Below are 23,760 nucleotides of genomic sequence, written 5' to 3'. Positions count from 1 at the left end.
GTGATGATGTTATGTATGATATCAACTATGTTATTTTATTAATACAAATTTTAATTGATAGTCAGCAAACCGCCGTGTTTTCCATCACTGCGACGAGCGGTACTAACTCCTTCCTAAAGGATCATTATCTGAAAAAGATTTAAGATGCTTGTCTACTTCCGAGGACTAAGTTGAAATGCCTCAATAAGTACTTGCGTCTTACCAAAATCGATTAAATAGATAAGGCAATTGAGCTGCAATTTTCAAAAAAATTGTAATAAAACTTTCATCCCGCTTCACACTCCTACCTTTTGACAGAGATTTCAGAAAAACTTATTAGCAATTGGTAATTAGTGTAAATGACAGTTTTCCTCTCCATAATTATACCAAAAACATTCAAACATTTTTACCATATATTTGAATATCTTTCATTTTACGACATCCTTGAAACAACATTTAATTTAGGTATACCTACATTTTATCGCTACAAGAATCATTTTGCTCCCTTCTCAGCCGGATCTTGAAGGAGATAAATCTAGGATAAAAGTTTCAAAGCAAAACTTCGGTCTGTTTCGCCGGCAGTCGCTAACAAAACAACTGGGCTGTTACGCGAACTGTGAAAAAAGTTTCGGATTCAGTTCTGATTTCAATGCAGCTGACGGCGTCACGGACTAAGCAAAGTTTGTTGCACCTGCGCCTGTATCTGTTTTAAAGTTGGTTTTTAAATTAGTGATGGTTTTCGTTTCTGGCTGGTTAATACAGACTAGCTGACATAGAATCTTAATAGCTCTATTTACATCAACATAGGTTGCGTTGATGATCAAGTCATTGAAATCGGTATTTCACTCAAGGAGTCCGTGAATCTCAGCCAAGTAACTCTAATTTTCAAAATTATGCCCATATTAGAAATTCTATACTTGCTGTTTGTAACGATGAAGAAAAACATCGTGAGGAAACCTGCACGTATTTGAAAGTATTTTAAAAGTAGTAGAAGTAACTCATTTTTAAATTTGGAAATCGAACAAGGTTCATTTGAAAAAACCACTTGCGGTATTATTGTGCTACCGGATACTGTCGATAATGAGGATCAAAATTTTGATAAATGACAAACTAAGGGAAAAGGGTCCTTTTAGAAAAATAGGTAAAATACGAGTATCCACCCAACGGGATTTCTGGGTAGCAGCGTTACATAATATAAAATAATAACAAATGATCCTATGACATAGTTGATCCCATGTTAATGTCCAAGACTTAGTTGACTGAATAGGAGTCAGCGGAAGGGTCATCTCGGGGGAAATTTAACACTGTTTTGACGCTTATTGGACAACTCGAATATAAATTTAATGGAGGTGCTAAATGAAACATGCTACATTATTAAATGCACTGTATGAAGCATAATAATAAGTCGCTAGTAACTAAGAAAAGCTATTTAAGAACCATAACGTCCTGACGCGCAAAGGGTTCCGAGTTCGATTCCCATCCAGATATCTGAATGATGCATTTAGATGTCTATTCTGGGCCTGGCTGTTTGGATATTTGTATATATTTATGACACTCACGAAACAGAATCCTGTGAATCAAGAAATCGATTTTTTAACACATCGTATAGAATTGATTAGGCGTACCTATGTCTACTAGATGTAAATGAACTTCTACTCACCCACATCACATACAGACAATATTATTCTTCTGCTATTAGAAATATCCTTTATACGAAAATAACCCTTTAACAAACAAAAGATAATATAATGTGCAAATATAGCTAACCCATCACATCACTAATTGTGTTCCATGACAGTGATTTTACACAAAAGATATCGGTATCAAATCGACTTGGGACGGAAATAGCTCATATTAGAAGGTATTATATTATACAAATCTCTAATCATATCCGTACTTGTATTATAGAATAACCTTGCGTAATTAGCTGTATACATCCGTGTTATAAGTTAAGTTGTTTTAGATAGTAACTCAAGGTTACGAGTAAGTAGTGGAAAGGGTAAAAGCCTATTAATAACATTTCTTACTGAGAGTCTAGGGTGTTTTTATTGTAAACATTTACGTTTGTATAATCTTTATTACTATGGATGGATGTCTATAAAATGATACTGTTGATACAGAACATCATGGAAGATCAGTGCATTGGATTGAACGGGATAAGAAAATTAAAAGATTCATCTTTTTTATTTGAAACGTATCACAAGTTTTTTTACTCTGCAGATCTGAAGGTGATAGAACCATTTATAAACAAATGGCAAATGGTTGCTTGTTTGGTCGTGCCAAGAAATTAAAAATACATAAAAACGTTAAAAACCTGAACCCTTTGCGGTCGGGCAAAAATACTATACCTAAATAACTTTTTCTGTTCATTTTATTTATGTGTATTATAATGTAGTTATGACGGAAATTTCCCATCGTAACTCAAAAAGTTTTAATTATTCTACCTCGAAAATAGTTTTAACGTGAGCTTCGAGCATGGCCTATTAATTATAATTAAATTGGATTTAAAGTTTTCGGTCAAACAGTTCAGGAATTTTAGACCAATTCAGGCCATGCTTTGTAAAAATAAACGATAAAAATGTTAAAGTTTGTTTTTTAACATTAAAATCAAGAAGTGGAAACAATAAGTAAAATAATATTAGCTGACTTTATCACATTACAATTATATTGTTCGTAAAATTCACTTTTTATTTTAATTGTCAGTAAAATCTGTAAAATATTGGACATGCATTTTAAATATTTTAAAAAGTTAATGCTGCTATTCTACTAATTATAGTGAAGTTTAAAGTAATCAACATTTCTTTAATATTCATAACCCTTTTTAACTACCACACGTGTTTAATACTTATGCTTATAAAAGTGTTTAATATGCTTTATTTATACCGTAATTCTGTTTAACAAGCAAGCTGAAACTCTAACGGTGTGCAGGCACAAAGGAACACCAAGCAATTTCTTTTGTGTTCAAAGTTCAAAGCAATATCAAGTTATTTCAATAGCTAGAAAAATAAAACTTGCAACCCATAACTCTTAACATATTTTCCTGTTGAAAAATGAGATTGGATATTTTATAATTATTATGAAAGGCTATTTAATAATACATTTAATTTGTTATTACTACTATATACATTTAATATATAAAATAGGAGATATTAAGTATTCAAAGACTTCTAGTCAAATTTTTAAGAAAAATATCGCTGCTTTGCAAGAATAATCGCACAAGTCAAAAAAGGTAATTTTCCTAGCGAGCCAGTTTAAAATTAGACAATGTTTTTGTTTCAAGATCCTTTAATAAATGAAGATAAAATAATGAAAAATACAATTAAAAGTAGTTATACACGTAACCATAATGTAGTTAGATACACAATAGGAAATATCTTGAATTAAATTGCACCTGTAACAGATAAAATAATTATGAGTTGTGTGGCTATTCTTACAAAGCAGCGACGTGTGGTTTTTTGTAGTATTTCAATACAACTTAGTTTACTAATATCGTATCCGTTGGTTCTGTTACTTGTTTACAAATGCGAAACAAAACGAATAATCTTCATGAAGTTAGGAAGATAATGAAAAGGTACACATAAATATTTGCCGAATGTGTAATCTTCACCCTGGGGTTATTTACTCTTCGCTTTGGGACAATTTTAGTATTCAAATATTTACCTCAATTACTAACGGTGAATCTAATTCAAACAGTTCTTGTAGACATTTCCCTTCAAACTTGGGGTTATCTTTATTTGTATCGTCAAGGTTGATTTACTTTCTGTGTTGATTAGTTCCAATACTATTACCAGGTATCAAGATGAGGTAATTGTGTTCATAGTTGTGTTTGTTGAACAGAAAATAACTACTAATTCAATTAATGTGTTAGTTGATGAAAGTAACTAATTCGCACTCTTACAATAATGATAAGATACGAAGTTTCAGGACTTTGTGAAGATAATTTATGGAGAAACATAGTAGTAGTATAAACGATTGAAGAAATAGCAATTTACATGTTTGTTTGTCGAGACAAATATCAATGAATACGCACTCTCACGAATAAAGTAGAGAACTTAAGGCCTTTTAGAGCACAATAAGACGCTCAGTTTTGTTGAGTATGATATAACAGTCAAACTGGTAGTTAACAGCACGCTTGAAGTATTCAGAATTATTACAAAAACAAAAATGCAACGACATCAACAATCGACAAAACTAACGACATCTCATTTGTTAAAATCCTTTAAGCTGTTTGATCTTCTGGAAGTGCTAAAGATTGATACACATATACCTACATAAAAATGCGCAACTACTAAAAAATACACAATTTTCAATAAATTTCTTTCATATATACAAAACGTTCACTTTATTAAAGTGTTCTGAAACAACAAATAAAGCTTACAGGATCAGCGTAGTCTAATAACAATTGCAAATGTCTGCGACAACTTCGCGCTTTCTCTGATAAATTGAACGAGTGTGAAGTCCCGGCTTCGGGCGAGCCCGTGAATAATCTTGATCCTTTAAGAGTAAGGCAACAGTAATTGTCCCACTGTGATATATGGAGTCGACTTATCACAAGACTTCTGTTACTTCAATTTTATATTCTTATCTTTGAACTTTTTCTTTTTATGTTTTGTACACCAAGATAAAATTGTTTTCAGATCTTGATTAAAGTGTTTATTTCAATTGATATTGCATTAGTTTAATTTTTTTATTTGATTGGATTACGAGCTCGCAGACCTTTAAGTGATCAATACCGCCCATGGACATGTGACCAAATCCATATAGCCTGGTTCTACCTGGAGCCTAACGTTATAGATGTGTATCCGTTCCTGAAGACTAAGATACCTCCTTCAATCTAAGTAAGTCGGAACACACGTCTACACAGAACTTCTTCACTCCAGGAAAAGGTGTTCTGATAATACGTCCCTAATTGAATCATATCGGCTTTACCACCTTCCAAATAGATAAATTATTTAAAAATACTACAAACAAGCATTAAGTCTGTAAAATTATGCGTGAATAATTTTAATCCTTAAAGGATAAAGCCACCGCAATCAAATCCCACTGTAATATATGAAATGGAATTATCACCCTTCTGACAAAATCACTTTAGTTCATTGACCTTGAGCATTGTGAATCTAGTAGATTGGTATGAATAATAAATAGTTTATTAAGATTTTGCTCGTCGCTAAATTAATTTTCACAAAAATTAAATTCATATCACAAAGAAATTCCAATTCTGAATTTCAGAATAAATAAGTGCTTCAAATACCTATACTCTATAGTCTTCGCAGTTAAGTTTACTCAAAAACCAATATAAAGAAGAACAAATAAGAGATCAGATTATGAGGAAACTTTGAGCTTTATTTCAATAAAAAATATGTGCTATAATGTAATGTTTAAATAATAAATAAATCTCAAATCTTGGTAAGATTGTTTGATCCCTTAATCTGTTTCTGGGCTAAACTTATAACAAATAACGCTATATCCTTGAAACTTAAAATGTTAAGATGTTGTAAGACAAGGCTTTCTTGAATAAATTTGAAAAGTTTTAAGGTCAAAACTAAATATGGCTCGCGGTATGGATTTACGTTAAGCGTGACAGCTTTGGGTGTCTTTCCTAAGATTTGCGAGGTAGATAAGCGGTATGCGAGGTCCAAGCTAAGCTACGTCAAGCAAGTAAAAATGCCTCATGGTATGGATTTACGTCAGGCGTGACAGCTTTGGGTGCCTTTCCTAAGATTTGCGAGGTAGACAAGCGGTATGCGAGGTCCAAGCTAAGCTACGTCAACCAAGAAAAATGTGCTATGAAAAATCGTAACTTTTTTGTAGAAGTAGCAGACGAGCATCCACTCCAACTAATGGTAAGTGGTTATTGGACATCTGTAATCAACCCCAGATAAAACGAAATTCCTTCCTGAGTTCGGCAACACGTGACGCTCACCCTGAGAACTAAGCTGGATGGCTCGGAAAAGTATGTCTCCCTTACCACATCCTTCAAGCCAAAACAAAGCAGCTCTTAACACTGTTTTTATTCGGAAGAAATAGTTGTGGCAGGTGCTTTTGGAGAAGGACCACAAAGGGTCCTACCAAACCTACTTAGCTACAAGAGTCACGACATTACAGCAGCATAACTTAACTACCAGAGCTAAGCTAAGCTAAACAAATGTACCTGTATGAAGCAATCTTATTAGGGGATTTCACAAATCCGTAGCTTAGCTACTTCGCACATCTTTGTCAGAAAGTCACCCAGCAAGATTCGCTAAAAGTAAAACCTTTTGGGCGGATCACACGTACTTGTCGAATCTTATACTATCTTACATATTACATTACACCTCACTAAACGCCATAACTTGTCAATTTGGATATAATATCATGTAGATTTCTAGTTTGTCAACTGAAGGTCAAAAGGATAGTTCCGCATAATGTCTCATGCTAGTACAATTATAAATCATATTAAATTTAGTATTCCTATGAGAACAAAACTGTTGAGTCGTGATAAATTGAGCTTATGTGGGAGATCTCAAGGGTCATTTGAATAATTTTGTTCGAGGTCATATGGTCAGACTAATCTACTTATGGTGATGTATTTTCTTTTACGACATTCAAGTAGCGATGGAACTTTCAATCTACCTAATAGTAAGCACACTGCTGTCTTTTGAAAATCGCAATTTTGATTCCAAATAGGATTAAAGTTTTATGTAAACTAAAGTACAGGTAATTTGTACCCTTAAAGATATTTGTTCTAAAATCAGCCATAAATAGGTCTGACGTCATTCCTCAGGTAGCACTAGACGAAAGGGCTAGTCTGAGTTTGAATACTTTGTGTATTTCGTCAATCTCAATCTACATTCCGGAACACAGTAGCATTTGAAACTGCTGTTATAAGGAAAAATGTTAATAGGTACAGCTGTCGTGATATCGAAGTTAAATTAAAAGGTTTCTTGACCCTTGAGTCTATGTATAAAATCCACATACTAACTCAAAGACTATTTAAAATAGAAATATTAAATTTGGTTTCTTTATTAAGACCCCCGAGACTAATTAGAATAAAGTATTCTTCAAAACTACCCATTTCTGTAAATCTATTAGGACTTTTGTATTCTACCAGTGGTCCAAAAAAAAGTTTTGAATAAGCAAAAGTAAGGAGTGTCATTTTGATAAATTATTCAAGTGTGTAAGATAGGGAGAGAGCCGTTTGAATAATTTTGATCCTGTAAAAACGAGGTCAGAGTAATCTAGTTCCACTCTGATGTATGAAGTCAACTTATCACTCAAAGTGGTATTACGTTTGCCATTGAAATGTAAAACTGAGAGCACTTCTGTGCTTATGAAGCTTGAATAACTGGATTAGTATGTTTTTGCTAAAACAAAGGACATTCTTATGAAATGTCACTGCTTTAAAATTATAAACTTAAAAGGAAACGTTATAGAATTATTATAAAAATAAAAAATAGAATATATTGAAAAGTATGGCACTCCTACAGTTACTTAGGATGTATGCAATGACTAAGGTTATATTAAAAACCGTCAACCAATTTAGGCTGAAGGGCATACCAAAGAATGAGAAACAGATACATACATAAATATGAATACATACATACGTATGATGCGATTGTAACAATCGTAAGTGACATGATGATCGTTAAAGGTAGTCAATTATTTTCTAGACGTCAATATAAAAACCATTAAGTTGCACAAAATATCTCTTTGAAGTACGTCAACAAACTTTCTAATAGGGTAACTTTTGTTTTTCTTTGATAAAATTGTGCGAAATGCGAAAGGCGTGAGATCGTGATTCTTAATAACTTAATACCTTACAAAGACCAACTGAGATACTAATAATTATTGATTGTCTATTAATAAGATACACTCGTATTTTATTTCTTTAATAGATTTTTACCTATAATACCTAAAAAGTTATATAGATTATTTTCCAAAACTTGGCGTTAAAAAACGTGTTTATTTCTTAGTAAGTACTTATTTCATTTCATTCATATATATTTTATTAGATAATGATTAGCAGATAAGATTCATTATAAGTTCTTAAAGCAACTTGAAGTTTACCAAATCGCACTTGACAAGTGTGGTGGACCATGGGATAAACCCTAGGAAACTCATGCTCAGGACATCAATTGGTTGAAGACATAGATGCACATACACAGAAATAAGTTCATTATAACAGGAAATTATATCTAAATTTCTACTGACATCCAAAACATATCACTTGTAATCTATAATGTCAGAGATGTCATAGTTCGTGATTTCCTGTAGTCATGACTTCCTAATGTAACTTATTTCCGCTCGGCCACGGACTCTCCGCAACTAGCAAGAGCTTAGAGCGGGGCGACAAGCTGTTATAATAATTGTATAGAAACTTCATAGATGGTAGAACCCTTTGTGGTTCGACTCCGACGTCACAACCGTTTTACTTATTTTTGCTTAATAATAGCAGTGTTAAGCCGTGGGGTCCAGTTTGAAAGGTGTTGTAAGGCGTAAGCTTATGTTACATACTAACTTATCAGCAGCTGAATCCAAGAAAGGTTTTCCCACAAAAAAAGGGGTGGCGGTTTGAAATCGACCTTAGATAGGACTCTAATCTTATCTAGCGTTGATTATAGATGGGCGGCATATAGTGCATGTGCAACAGTAGCCACTTGCGTCAGGTGGATGGCGTCCTGGTTTACATATTATTAAAAAAATGTATGAAGCATGTCGCGTGGATGAGAGACAGGCGACAGCGGTGCGCGGTCCGGAACAAATGAAGGGCGGACGAAAATCGCGCCGCTCGTCGCTTAGCCCAAGTCCGGGGCCAAACAGATAGACAGCCCATAATATCAGGAAGTTTTTATATATAATTGCCTTACGGTGTGTAAGGCCTAATTATTTATACTTATTGTCTATCGTTACAATTAATGGTGAACAAAATATGACGAGGAAAAAAACACACTTTTTTGTAAAAATATTATCTACAGTATGTGACATCGATCAACCCGAATCGGTCGAGATGGTTGGACTACAACTTTATCCGTTTTTTATAAAAGTGTGGTCTCATTTTCAGAAAGTAGTGTACTCCAAAAGCAGTAGGAGATTAATAGGTTGATGATGAAATAACTATGCAGTTCACCTTGAATCATAGCCACTGCTGTCAAACCGTTTCAAACTATTCTAGCGATACCATCTACCCACGAGAGATCTATAACCTTGTGCTCACGGACTTACTTTAAACTTTTATGACAAGCTTGTATTTAACTTGCCTTATTATCTCGTCTATGAGTAAATGTTATGTGTATGTGAGTGTCAAATCTTTTAAATGAATGCATGACAATATATGAATAACTTTGTGTCATCTAAATACCAATTGACAGACGCCCTAAAATGGCGAATGATTTTTTGCACCCTTAATTATGATATGGGTATCAAATGTAAGGTCTTTCTAAGAAGAGTACTTACATTCCTCCGTGATCTGCATCTCAATCTTGTCAAGGTCCTCGATCTCGTCATCGAAGTCGGTCTGCACGGTGACGTCACGCGTGTACTGTTGGAGTGCGATGACGTCGAACGAAGCGCGTTCATCGGGACTGGGGGCGCGTGGGCTCAGCTCTGGAGCCTGTAGGGTTGTCAAAAATACAAAATTAATATTTTTCGGTATTTTATGTACGAGTACAAGTTCTTTTACTTCTAAATTAAAAGCGCCGCTACGGAAAACAACAAAAATGTTCTTAAAAATCGCACAGTTTAGTTTTTCCCAACACTAGTGTTACCCAAAATAAACACGGTTGAAAAAATGATTGGGAAATGGGACCTGTGTAGAGTTATTCGAAGCGGAAAATGAAATAGAATTCTATATTTTTTAGGTGCACTATTGTACAAATTCTTACGCGTGTTATTCACAGCAGCGCTCGGAATTCACGTCAAAAATAGAGTTGAAAATTTAGCTGTAGTATTTTTTACCGGTACTACCTTTAGCCAAAATTCAGTAAAAATTTTGACTGTGTTGCGTTCCTAGAGTAAGCTATGGCCCTTTATACGCTAACGTACATAGGGATACAATTAGAGGGGAGAAGACCGGGCGGTCGGCCCCTACCATTCGCATCAATTTAAACCGTCGCGTCAATTTACGTCTCATCTTTGGTGTGCGTCGTCAAATTCCGGTTTAATAATATAATACTTTATATACACATAACACTGTAAAAATTCCTAAATGTAAAAAATTGAAATAGAATTTTTTATAAGTAAAAGAATTGAAGAGAAAACGTAGGTGTAGTTAAATATTGTTTACGTTATTTACAGCTTGTTGCTATAAGTGGTGTAATCGATGGTAAGTGACCGCGAAATGGACATCTGTAACCAACTCAGCATTGGACTTTTACTTAATGACCTGGGGGAGCAGTCTTCGCTCCTCCCTCACCATCTGGTGTTCACGGTATGCGACCACACATACCGCCGCCCTTCCCGGGATCCCTTACTGGACGGTTTGAGCTCCCACTCTTGCCTCCCGCAACCCCGGAAGCCCCCTTTTAGCCGCCTCTTACGACAGGCAGGGGTTACCGTAGCACTATTCTAGTCCCGGAACTACAATGACAAGATGGACCTACCTGTGGGTCCCGCGAGTCGTGCCGCGCGCGCTTGCACGCAGCGCACCCGCACAGTGAGCCGCGGACTCGCAGCAGCCACACTAGCCCGAACAGCGCCATCCAGGTGGTCATGCTGCGACCAACACCATAACATTCGCCCTCGCCGACCCTCACTGCCTTTGCGTTCACTCTTCCTAACAAAGAGTACAGTTACATCGCGGACTTTGCACGCACATGTCACTTTAACCACCGACCGTTTACGCACGTTTTATTAAATAATGTTACATCGTAAAGTTTGCACGCACATGTCACTTCAGATAGTAACACATGTCAGTCCAGATACCAGCTAGTGACGCACTTTTAGTTAAATAGTGTTATATCGTACACTTGTACGCACATAAAATTACTTCGGATACTGATTAAATGCGCACTTTTAATTGGAGTTGTGTTATGGCACTAAATGGGCACGCATATATCATTCATGTTATGTTATTAAATTTAATATCATCTACGTAATTTAAGATTTTAATCACCCTGTGAATTTTGACATTATACATTCATACATCGCCATGCCATGCCTCAGTAAAAGAGACACTTTGTTACAACTTTTTACATTCAAAGTTCCTAGCATTCATATATACAGGATGTAGTTGCGGTGTACAAAAATGTATTGTTACGTCTACACGGTGTCTTATGACATGCTTCCCTACGTTTAAATGTAGGTAAGTCGCGTATCTGTCTGTCTACTTAGAATTCAACATAAATATCATAGCATCAAAATATGGCTTCATAATACTTTACCTTTGAACCTTTTTCATACCTATTATAAAATTTATTAATTTGAATTTATTTATACGCCACGAAAAAGGACTTTGTAATTAAACAACATTGTTATATCATTAGTTTTAGTAGCATTTATTTGAAAATGCGTTTGTACAATATTTCGTGCCAATTAAGTAACATTTATTAATTTTAATTAATTTATAAGCCGCAGAAAAAGGACTTCATATGAAGAACATTTTTATATCGTCATTTTAAACATGAAAATAGCGTAATAGAGCAAAAAAGCATTCTGAAGGTGGTAAAACCCTTTGTGCTTCGACTACGGCACCACCGCCACACCTATTCTTGCTTCATAACAGCAACGTTAAGTGCTCCTGTTTTATGGTTTGAAGGGTGTGGTAGCGGAGACATTCTATTCCTAGGCGTTCCAGCTTAGTCCTCAGGAGTAGCGCATCTGTGGCTGGGCTTGATTATAGATGTCCATGACCGACAGTAGCCATTTACCATCAGGTGGATTGCATGCTCGTTGCTACTCCTATGTTATAAAAAAAAACGTAAAATAATCCGTTTGTGAAAACGAGTCCCATTTGTCATTTGCCTAGAATTCATTTTTTACAGCCTACGGTCGTTGGGCAATATCATCGTAAAAACTCCGCATTAGGTAAATTATTTGCGAGTAATACATCCATTTTCCATCAGAGCACATTCAAAGAATTTTACGGCTGACCCAGTTGATATGTTGATCTTGAGTATTATGAGAGGCTTACACCCACGGAACCATTAAAACGGCTTAATAATTAAACCTAACAGTAAATATGCACTTCTAGAAAATTATTCGAAATACAGAATTCTCAAATGTACATTAGCGTAATTAGAGTTTCAAACATATTATTAGTAGTTATGTCATTTTTATTTTTATTAATGTTTCAAAGTTATTACATTTTACTATTTGAGCTTCGTTACTAGAATAAAAAAAAATGTTTAGAAATTAACCCTTTCAAAATTTTATCATATGTTATACTTAGTTAAGGTTAGTTAGTTAGTGAACAAAAATATCATTTTTTTTATAAGATTATCTATTTCTAAAACATTACTATTTCTTAAGTAATAGCAGTATAAGGAAAAATAGGCAAATGATTTATCGGAATTAACTTTATGGTCATAATACTTGGGTTTATTTTATCTGGATGTGACTTATTCCCAAGTCAAGTTGCCGGTCATGCCACGTATGACATCGGAGACTCGATAAAATGATTAATGACGCCTATAAATTGCAGACCCAGATATAAATGGCAGCCCTTACGATAGAGGGCTCATGAAAAATATCAATTCGTTACAAATAATCGTAGGAACTTCTTCGAGGACAGATTAATGGTAAAATACAAAAAAAAAGTTTGGAAAATCCAAAAGTGCACGACTCATAATGCTCATTTAATTATAAAATATAAAAAAAAAAACTTAAGTCCTTCAAAATTAATTGCCGAAAAAACAGCTGTAGTAGGAAGAAGGTGCTGCACAAGCGCCCCTGGTGGAATAAATGTACATAATATCTATAGATATACAGTCTTGTAGTTTTCGTTTTTTATTAATTGCAATTAAACGACACTGAATTAATTAATCATTCGCATTCAGTGACCTACAATCGTCGATTAGAATTAAAAAAAATAATAATAACTCAAATGATGGATTTTTTCACAAGTTACAGTGTTTTCAGGTTTCACACATGACGGACAGGAAAATTTTTTGACCTATTTTGGTGTTTTTTTCCAATTCTATTGCAGTAAATCAATTTTTAAAAAGTATGGAATTAATCTCCATTAAATTATCTCGACAATAGTATGCAAAATATCTTGATTCCGTGAACTATCAAGGCTATAATAATAAAAATAGCCGCCAAAATTAAGCGAAAAAAATTTTTCGATCGTAAAGCACTCTCTGATGCTTCGCATCATGAGTCGTGCAATATGAAGATATGAATAATCATAAACATACACGTGTAGTAGTATGTATGTATTTTTAACTTTTAACGATAATTTATTTAAATATTAATTGTAATTAATTTCTTCAAAACTGCTGTAACGTTTTTAAATAATTGAATGTCTCAATCAAGAGTTCTCTCATGGTTAAGTTTTTGTAACCTCATTCGTTTTGATCTGGATGCCGGCTGACTTATATATCAGGCGAACATCTTAGTCCTCATGAGTTCAATTCATCCCTCATAGTTATATTGATGAAAATGGAGAAAAAAAACATTTATTATTATAAATTAGAGATAAGCCAGTAATTCCGTAAGGAAACTGGTAGTATAACACTGATCCGTCATAGTAGGAGTTACTCGTAAGTAACTCAGGGAATACCGTAATATTCCCTGAGTTGAAGAAAGTTGCACAAAGAGCTCCCCTTCAAAGCCGGTCATGCATTGGGGACTCGTCTGGTGTTGCACATGTCTATAAGCGACGATGTCTGCTTTCCACCAGGTAACCACCCGGGTTTGCCTTATATAGCGATAGTGAACATTTATCATCAGATGGTCTACATGCCCACAGTACAAGCTTTAATTTAACTCGCTTTGATGGTTCGTATGTATGAGAGGGTCTATGCAACTGAATTTTAAGCCAGTTAACCCTGTTGGGGTAATTGAGCTGTAATTTTGGTTTGGATGACAATCCATAATTACTTTATTGATGTTATTCGAAGCTCTATATGGCGGACACTCTATATGGTGGAACAAATATTTTATGCACCCTCATGACATAGATAGGAAATCAAAGGATCTCAAAGGATAAATGAAAATGACAAATTCTTTTTATTGTTTTATGTTTGTGTTTTCATATAGCTCATAACAATAAGAAACACAGTGTCAGACTTTTGATGTTCAAAACATTCAATGTTACGATGTTATGACGTCATCAATTGCTCATAATATTCTTCCTGATTTATAAAAAATGCCATGAAAAGAATAAGAGAAATCTGGATTTATTTCTCGCGTATAATAAAACCCTTGGATATAATATGAAACAGTTTTCCTTAAAGCTGGGATACGTAAATTTGTTCGCAAGGCAATCAATTTGAAGGCCATCAAGAGGATGTTAATGAACAACGAGCTGCATATTGATTAGCGGGATCCGGGATCCCAGAGGGATAACATTTTCTAGCTAGCCAGTCACTTAAATCCTGTACTTTACCATACTGCCGATGTATTAACGAGTGAAAGGCTCATTTATATCGTTTTTATTTTATAGATGTGGCAAACAAACGTGAAGTTTACGCGGTAAGTGGCTAGTGTCACCTATAGACATCCATAATCAACTCCAGAGAAGACCAGTCTCCCACATGAGGGCGGCCACATATCTGTTGCTACCCTTGAGGACTACATTGGAATGCCTCGGAAAAGAATGTTTCCTTTATCACACCCATCAAACAAGAACAACAGCGTTTAACATTACTATTTTTAAACAGAGATAGATGTAGCAGTGGTGCCGCCGATACCAAACCACATAGGGATCTACCACCTTCAAATCTACAGACATTAAGCGTATGAGCAACGAGTCACGGCAGACAAAATAGTATCTGTGTGTCTGCCGACGTCTGTGTGTATTTTATGAAAGGGGACGTATCTGACACGGTCAATGTCTGTAGAATTAAATGAACTTTAATATCTAACTCTTAAATCTTTTTATAACCCCAAATTGCTTGTCACAGCTCTCACTCTGCTAGGAGACCCGTGCCCAGCAATGGGATAATAATGAATTTACGACATGATGTGATGAAGCTTGCAGAACCCTTTGTGGTTTGACTCCGGCGGCACACCTATTTCTGCCTAATAACAGCAGTGTTAGGCGCTGCTGGTAAGGGAGTGGTAAGGGAGACATACTTTTCCGAGGCGTTCCAGCTTAGTCCCCCCTGAGGACCTAGATATTCCTACCTGAGGTCGGCCACAGATGCGCCGCTACCTTTGAGGACTAAGCTCGAACGCCTCGGAAGAGCATGTCTCCCTTACTACATCCTTCAAACCAGAACACAGCAGCGCTTAACACTGCTGTCATAAGGCAGAAATAGGTGTGCCGGTGGTGCCACCGGAGTCGAACCACAAAGGGCTCTACCACCATGAATATGCATATGGGACAAAATAGACGTCAAGTAGGTTTGACTGTCGTGTTAACCACTACTTCTAAAGCTGTTACAGTAGCCAATAGACGATCAGCCTTACGTGAAGCTGAAGGTGCAGTTGAAGGTGGTAGACCCCTTTGTCGTTCTCCTCCGGCGGTAACACTGCCACACCCATTTCTACCTCATGACAGCAGTGTTAAGCGCTTCTGAGTTCTGGTTTGAAGGGTGTAAGGGAGACATACTTATCCGAGGCGTTTCAGCTTTGTCCTTAGGGGTAGCGACGCATCTGTGGCCGACCTCAGATAGGCATATCTAATCTTATCTGGGTTTGATTACGAGTGTCCATGGGCGGCAGTAGCTACTTACCATCAGATTGCATGCTCGTCAACTTCTCCTACATTATAAAAAAACGTTGTCTATCAGAAATATGTTATGCAGATAGTGATACCTCATTTATTATGTAAATTGCCTTTAATAGTAGAATTATAACGTGCAAGAAATGTCATAGAAATTTGCATGTGCGCCAATGAAGTTCTCACATTGAACAATTTGCATAAATGACTATAAATGTGTGATAAGCAAGCGATTAATACAAGACTATACTGCACTTAAGAGATGCACTCGAGCTTTTACTTAATTTAATGTATATATTATTTATATGTGAATTATGTATATTATTTATATGGGAATGATGGCCTAGTAGTTAAGAAACTCGGCCTAAGAAGCCAGGTACGCAAATCTGATTTTTCAATTATGTATTTTGAAAATAATTATCACTTGCTTAAACGGTGAAGGAAAACATCGTGAGGAAACCTGCATACCTGAGTAATCTTAAAAAGAAGTTTTCTAAGGTATGTGAATTCTAGCAATTCGCAAATTATCTGCACGGTGGGCTATGGCCTAATCCTTCTCATTCTGAGACAATACCCGTGCCCAGCCCTGGACAATAATGGGTTGATGTTGATATTGATGATTTATATGTAAAATCAATGTCTATAACATAAGTGCATAATCGCAAACAAACGAGAGACAACAATAATTTTGCTTGCCGGCACAAAATTCGGTATGACAGATCACGTATTGTCTATGAGTATGAGTACAGTTCGTGGGTTTCAGCGGCAGGTGGCAGAAAAAATAACTGAATTTAAATGACTAGCCTAGGCAATTAGTTAAAGGTTATCCATATAAGTCTTACTATTAATAAATAAATAAATATCATTCAGGAAGCTACTCTAACTGTGTCACATGGTAACGAAGCTAGTTAAGAAGACTTTTTTTTAACAAATAAACGAAAAAACGGATGAATAAACGTGAAAAAAGATAAACAGACTTCTTGTTATATTAAACGCAAAATTCCTTATAATAATACGACTGCTTAAACGAAAATACGACGAAAATGCTCTATCTGGATAAAACATATGGTGAAATATTACTATTTCAGAAGTAGCAAAAGTTAAAAATATTATTTTTTATTAGGAATGTATTGTTTTTGTGACGTATTAATGTGAAAGAACCATTATTAAATAAATAATGATTTTATTTCTGTATTTTAAGTATAAGATATCAAATATAGTTTGAATGAATATGAAAAGTTCAGCAACCTCTAATTTTACTTGAAGGTGATATAAATTTAGATATCAAGAGATAAACATAGAAGCAATTAGAGTAGCGACAGGTTTGAGGCAAACCAGAGGATTTTAGTGCTGAAAACTAATTTTAATTCACTTTTCAAAGGGCTTAACTATACTAATTAAGTTGTAAGGCAAACACATACATATAAAATTACTGCACTTTTGTAACTGTGACGAAGTGGTAAAAAACGAAATTGACAACTATAAGCGTATTTAGCCTTCAAAATGTTTAATGAGTTAAAGAGAGTATTGATTTCAGATTTCCCATTGGGTGACAAAGAAGTATATACAAATTCTTAGATAAAAAATAGATATGTAAATCGTTTAAATGTCTGCTTGACCGGGCCAAGAACGTGGAACTCTCCACGTGTCAACTCCGTGCGCCGGGATCGTCACCGCTACGCTACGCAGATGGTAAATTAAGTCTGGCAAAAGATAGCAAAAATATACACACTATAGTCTGATTCATAATTAGGTGTCCAAAATGAAAACACAGGTGCTGACATATCAAGAAACTATGTTTCAAATGGTAATTTCTTATTTTTGACGATATTAAATTGATACAACAATAATAAAATAATAATCTAAATAAATTAATATTAATTCACATTTTGTAATATTTATATTATCTCAATTTCGTTCCATATAGTAATAATAATAAAAAACAACGTTTATGGTAGAAAATGAAAATGTAATAATGGTAACACAATCGGAATCCAAAACATTTCTTTTGCCGTCATTTTTAAGTTTCGTAGCTGATGTTATTCATTTTCGTGACTGTGATGGAACTCAAATGTTTTCTCGTTTTCATAGCGCATTTGTTAAATTGTTGTTTAAGTTTTCGTTTTTTGTTGAGTTTTTTAAAGTTTTGGTTTCTTGTTAATTTTGACAGCGACATTTCTTTGTTTACATTTTGGACACCTAATTATAAATCAAATTATAGTCTATAAAAGATCAAAGTTTCATAACATTATACGTAGTAAGTACTTAATAAAGTTATTATTCAATTACAAATAAAAAACAATGAAGTGTTATAATTATTAATTACCTACTAGTAAACTTCTAAAAAAATAAAAATATATTTAAAACACGTCTGCTCTTTGAAATAACTGCCTTAATCAAATATTTCAACAATAAACTATTATTTTAAAATGCCTAAACTAAAAATCTATTTTCAAAACATTCATATTTTGGATTAACCGCCGAAAATATTTTGTTGGGTATTTTATAAAAATACACGGGACTTTACAGAAAGCAATACAGAATACTTTACACTCGAGCAGGAAAAATCCAAGTGGTGTTACCGAGCGAAGCCGCTATCGAAAGCCTGTAAATATTGCGAAAATCTTTTGTTACTTACAACAATATCATGTTTTATAATGGAGCAATAACTAGCAACATTTTTCTTCAGTTCAGGCGGCCGTAGGGATTGTGCTATAGCTAAGCCTGTATACAATATCACAATGGACTTTTAAAAGGACCCTCATTTATTTCTCGTCCTTCCGCCATCCATAAGCCTTTTCAGGATCGATTAAGGAAAAATATCGTGAGTTGAAAATATGTATTTTTTGAAGAATGGCATACAAATCCGTACCTACAAATCCCAGTTAATAAATTTATTGTTAATTAACGAGGCGGCTAATCTTATCATGAAAATTAGTTCAATGATTTTATTACCTATAGTGCAAACGTGTTGATAGCACAAAAGTAAATTACTTCCGAGTACCTATATTGAACAATTTTAAAATAATTAATTACATTATTATAAAAAAAAACTTCTGGGCACAACTAAGCTTGATTATAATAGGAATTGAAAAGTCTCATAGTTTATAGAAATAATATTTTGGAAATCGATACCTTTATTCGCAAATCAGGCAACTCCACTTCACCAATATACTTTTTTTTTCTTATAATATAATAATAGCAGACGAGCATGCAGTCCACCTGATGGTAAGTGGCTGCTGCCACCCATGGACATCTGTAATCAACCCCAGATAGGATTAGATATTTCTACCTGAGGTCGGCCACAGATGCGCCGTTACCTGAGGACTAAGCTGGAACGCCTCGGAAAAGTCTGTCTCCCTTACCACACCCTTCAAACCGGGACACAGCAGCGCCTAACACTGCTGTTATTAGGTAGAAATAGGTGTGGCGGTGGTGCCGCCGGAGTCGAACCACAAAGGGTTCTACCACCTTCAAATATACTAATAATATAGTTTGTATGTATTTACTCGTACGTCGTAAATATTTAGAAACAAGAATCTTTTGATAAAGTTGTCACTTACTAATTATATAATTGTTTCAATAATTTGATAACCAACGCTAGAGAGTTATTCAAATATTAAATTTGAAGGAGGAGGTCATGAAAATGTATTTATATGTAAACAGAATAATAATTTCGTCCGCCCTAACCACACCAATTAAGTTCATTATAGCTGTGGTTACGCCTTACTCTGAAAGATATATTATTATACTCTATAATATACAACTAATTAAAATATTCGCTTACCCTATTTCCCTGTTTATGTAATTTAACGACGAACATAGATTAGTAATCAAATCAAATCAAATCAAATTTTTTTATTCAAAATAGGTTCTTTACAGATCACTTTTTGAAAGTCAAAGCAACTACCACCACTTCACAAGGTGTTTCGTTATGGAGAAGAAGCGGCGAAAGAAACTCCATAACACACATCTTTTTAAAAAAAATGTTTTTGACAATGTTAACTTAACGTAATGGTACATGTGGAGCTGGAGCTAATTCAGACCACACCGTTTTGTCAGTCAAATAATCACTTACTTTATAGTACGCTTTTTTACATAGCGTTAGTTTAACGACATGTTTAAACTTTTTTTCTGTGAGATTCAAAATGTGGTCGGGTATTTTATTGTAGTAGCGAATACAGTTGCCCACGAAAGATCTAGCCACCTTACGTAATCTATGTTTAGGAATTGCTAATTTATTTCTATTTCTGGTATTAAAGTTATGGTGGTTACTATTTTTTTCAAACATATCAGTGTGTTTTCTTACATACATAATATTTTCATAAATGTATTGACTATGCACCGTCAATATATTAATAGTGGGAAACAGTTCTCTTAGGGACTCACCACGCCGCAGACTATATATTGACCTTATTGCTCTTTTTTGAAAAGTAAAGATTACTCACTTCTAACAAGACAATGTAACCAGTTTTGAGAATTAAAATGGTTGCGTAAAAAAGTTTTGCAACGTCTCCGTGCTAAAATGTCCCTAAAATATTTGAAATAATTATCTATTTATTACGTAAATTACGCAGTATTAGTTATTTATTCGTAAATTTTCTCTAAAAATGTTTTTATTTGTCAAGAATTCAAAAAAATAACTTACTAAAATAAGCCGTTTGTGGCTTCATTCAATTTCAAGGCGGCGAAGTATCTTTACTAATCTATGACGACGAAAGAAAACATTGTGAGGAAACCGATTTTTTTTAAAAAGGTATCATAGGTTTTTTATTATAATATCGGAGTAGCAGATGAGCATGCAGTCCACCTGATTGTAAGTGGCGACTGCCAATCATGGACATCTGTAATTAACCCCAGATAGGATTAGATATTCCTACCTGAGGTCGGCCACATGCGCCGCTACCCCTGAGTACGAAGTGAGTGTGAAGTATAGCAACAGTATATTTGAGAGGAGAATTGTGTCCAGCAAGTGGACAATAATTGATTGTTTTGACGTATGATTGGTTGACAATAAGTAACATTGACATGTTATTTTTTGATTAATTTTTCAGTAGGTTCCTTTTCTATTTTCTATTTAATACTTCCGTGTACATATTTACAAATATATAACGCTGCTTATAACATGTGTGAAAATATACCCGTATATAACATTTAAGCCCTAAAGCAATAACAATAAATACGGTAGAAGAAAGAAACATTCATGGAGGCTTAATTTTATTGCTCGCTAGTTTATTTCCGAAACGATCTCTTAATGTGGTCTGGGATACACCGTGTTTGTGAAATAGCCCTTATTTTGCAAAATTTCCAAATTATACTTGAATATTGATGCGGGATATACAGGTTACTCTTTAGCAGTTTGTATTATTAATAGGAGAGGATACACTATAGACCTTCACCGAGTTGGTTAATGGATGAAACGTTTTTTATATCAAATAAAATTTATGTCAAAAAGTATATTGAAAATGGTTTGACTAAAAAATTCAGTGTAGAATACGATTTCTTTCCTAAACATTGATTTCGTTAATAGAAAAATTACATACTAATCGGAAGTATGAAGCCTATATAATATGCGAGCGTTGACATGTTTAATTCGACTTAAAATAATTTTCATTCATAAACCAACTCGGTGAAGGTCCTCTTATATCGGGATCTTAGACCATAAGAGAGATGAAATAAGCGTATCAAAGGAACGTCTACATATTTGAATTATACATATCTTACGTTTATGTATGGATAAAGTTATGAATTTATAAAGTTCTAAAGGGTACATATTAGTGAATAATTATGACTTTGATTAAAAATAACTATCTAAACATACAAGAGGTATTATTCTTTAAGACTCTGTTCATTTCCTTTTTATTTGTATAACATTGATGTCGCTAACGAGTGTGCAGCCCACCTGATGCAAAGCAATGTTCACAACCACCCACGAATATTTTAACCTACTGCATATAAAACAGGGGTTCTAAATGAAGCCGATCACATTCGTTGCTCCTCCCGAGGGCTCAGATAGCCTCACGTGTAAGTCAGCCAGCATTCATCCACGAAAGCGCTATAATTGCATTACGCTAGAAATAGGTGTGGCGGTGATCTCCTGTCGAATTATACTGGTTTTACCACCTTTGATAATATAGGAGTATTATTAAAGTAAAGTCACCTGTCGATGAGTTTAAATTGGCCCCCATGAACATCTATAATCAACCCTAGATAGAGTCCTGTTTGAGGGTGGCTACAGACGCATTGCTGAAGACTAACCTCTAATGCCTCCTATAAGTATGGAGGGAGGGCCATTCATCGCTTCCTTACCACGCCATTCAAACTAGAATCCAGAGATTTACGATTTTTAACTCATCAGGCTTTTCAGATAATGCACTAGGCACTACTGCATATCGTGCATTAAAAAACAGGCATTTTTGTTGATCTCATTGGTTTCCCTTGGGAGCAACTCATGTTTTTCGAGATAAAATCAGTTAATGCAGGAAAATGCACTTTATTCTACTACAGCCTAAACTTCCTTTGCCGTCATATAAGGTAGTTAGAGTTAATAAGCTTCTCACATACATTTTTGAACCTTTCTCGCCCTTGTGATAATATTTAAAGTTCTAAGTCTACTAGAAATGTAAATCCTGCACCTACACCTTAAATTATATTATAGATTATAGACATTATAGTATGGAAAGTTACTTAGCCTAAGAACTCTCTATTGTATTCTAAAAGGCTGATCATGAAGCCAGTATCTGCCAACTATAGCCATAATCCTTCTTATTCTGAAAGAAGATCTATACAAGTCTTCAGGCAACACAGAGCCCGATAGTGTTAATGATCACCAGTATATTAGGGATAAGTACACATTTGTAGAAATAAAGCAAAAACTTTGTTTTATAGTATTCAGCTTACCGAGTTTACTATGACCTATAAGTCTTTGATTGCAGCTTTGACAACCCTCATAATGGAAGACTGCAGCGGAAGAATCCCGTTAATGGCAGAGACAGATAATTATGATGGTATTAAAACTACTGATCTTAATGTGAAAACGGCTTTACACGAAAACCAATTTGGTTACTTTAATTATAAATTGTTACGTGTGTTCTACACTTTAAAATGCGTATAAAAAATTGTATGAAATTATACAAAATGTAACGCATTAATTGAATTATTTGCCGTCAATTAAATTTCACATAAAACTCAACACAGTACACGACATTACCATGTGATTTATACCGTGAAGAATAATCAAACTGTACACAAAAGTTATTTTTTACACTTACGCACTGTAAACTTTTAACTAAACTTTTACACACGCACTCTGTAATTTTACGTTTTTACGACTTCAATCGAATACGTTCGTACGCGATCGCGTCGAGTCGGAGCGAGCCGGGACGTCTGTCCACCCCCGTGTCTCAGTGGGTACTGAGAGTCTGTAGGGGTTGCTGTACGCATGCGAGGTTGTGGGGTTCTACCCTAAACCCTGATGAGCTCGCGGATGTTTGATAATTAAACCCAACAGTTAAACGATTTAGAATTTTCACCGACGTATTTGCTTTTGTAACGATTTGATTAACACATCGTTCGGACGCCGTTACAGTGAAATAATGTTTTCGTTTTGGTATTTTATTTATTCTTTGTTTCTGTTTGTGTAGTTTTGTCACAAAGTTACTTCATTTTTGAATTGTATATCCGTTATGTAATGACTCGATAGCGATTAGTTTTACGTAGTCGCCACTTTCTCACTATATAGGGTTCCAAGTTCAATCCCTGGTTAGACAAATCTCCCAATGATTAATTCAGATTGTCTGTTTTAGATCTGGTATCCCTTACAAGAATTTAGGTATACCATAGAATCCTTCTGAGTGATATTATTCAGGCTAGTGTTATTGATTGTGCTCAAGTGAATTGCGGAGACATATCAGGACTTGCTCTTTTTTGTATCACATGGTATGCAAGATTGCAGGTGAAATCACACAGATTTAATGTGC

General features: G+C 34.7%; 1 protein-coding gene across 4 annotated transcripts in view; it reads right to left on the bottom strand.

The window, feature by feature from the left end:
• The window catches only part of LOC140750474 (disks large homolog 1), a 52,273-nt gene extending 29,094 nt beyond the window's left edge, over positions 1 to 23,179 (bottom strand). The window contains exons 1-3 of one of the 4 annotated variants that reach the window (XM_073084017.1): positions 22,682 to 23,179; positions 10,557 to 10,729; positions 9,412 to 9,568 (exon numbers count right to left, since the gene is read on the bottom strand). In XM_073084017.1, coding sequence (XP_072940118.1) covers positions 9,412 to 9,568; positions 10,557 to 10,667 — 268 coding nt within the window. In that variant the 5' untranslated portion in view covers positions 10,668 to 10,729; positions 22,682 to 23,179. Of the gene's footprint in view, positions 1 to 9,411; positions 9,569 to 10,556; positions 10,992 to 22,681 lie in introns of all 4 variants that reach the window. The other 3 variants (XM_073084014.1, XM_073084015.1, XM_073084016.1) reach the window with 3 other exon arrangements.
• Between the last annotated feature and the right edge of the window lie 581 nt (positions 23,180 to 23,760).

The sequence above is a fragment of the Epargyreus clarus genome, unplaced genomic scaffold (genome assembly GCF_041222505.1).
Source record: "Epargyreus clarus isolate Ecla_fem2 unplaced genomic scaffold, WU_Ecla_fem_2.2 ptg000019l, whole genome shotgun sequence".
Classification (NCBI taxonomy): domain Eukaryota; kingdom Metazoa; phylum Arthropoda; class Insecta; order Lepidoptera; family Hesperiidae; genus Epargyreus; species Epargyreus clarus.
This window is presented reverse-complemented; position numbering and strand designations above follow the sequence as displayed.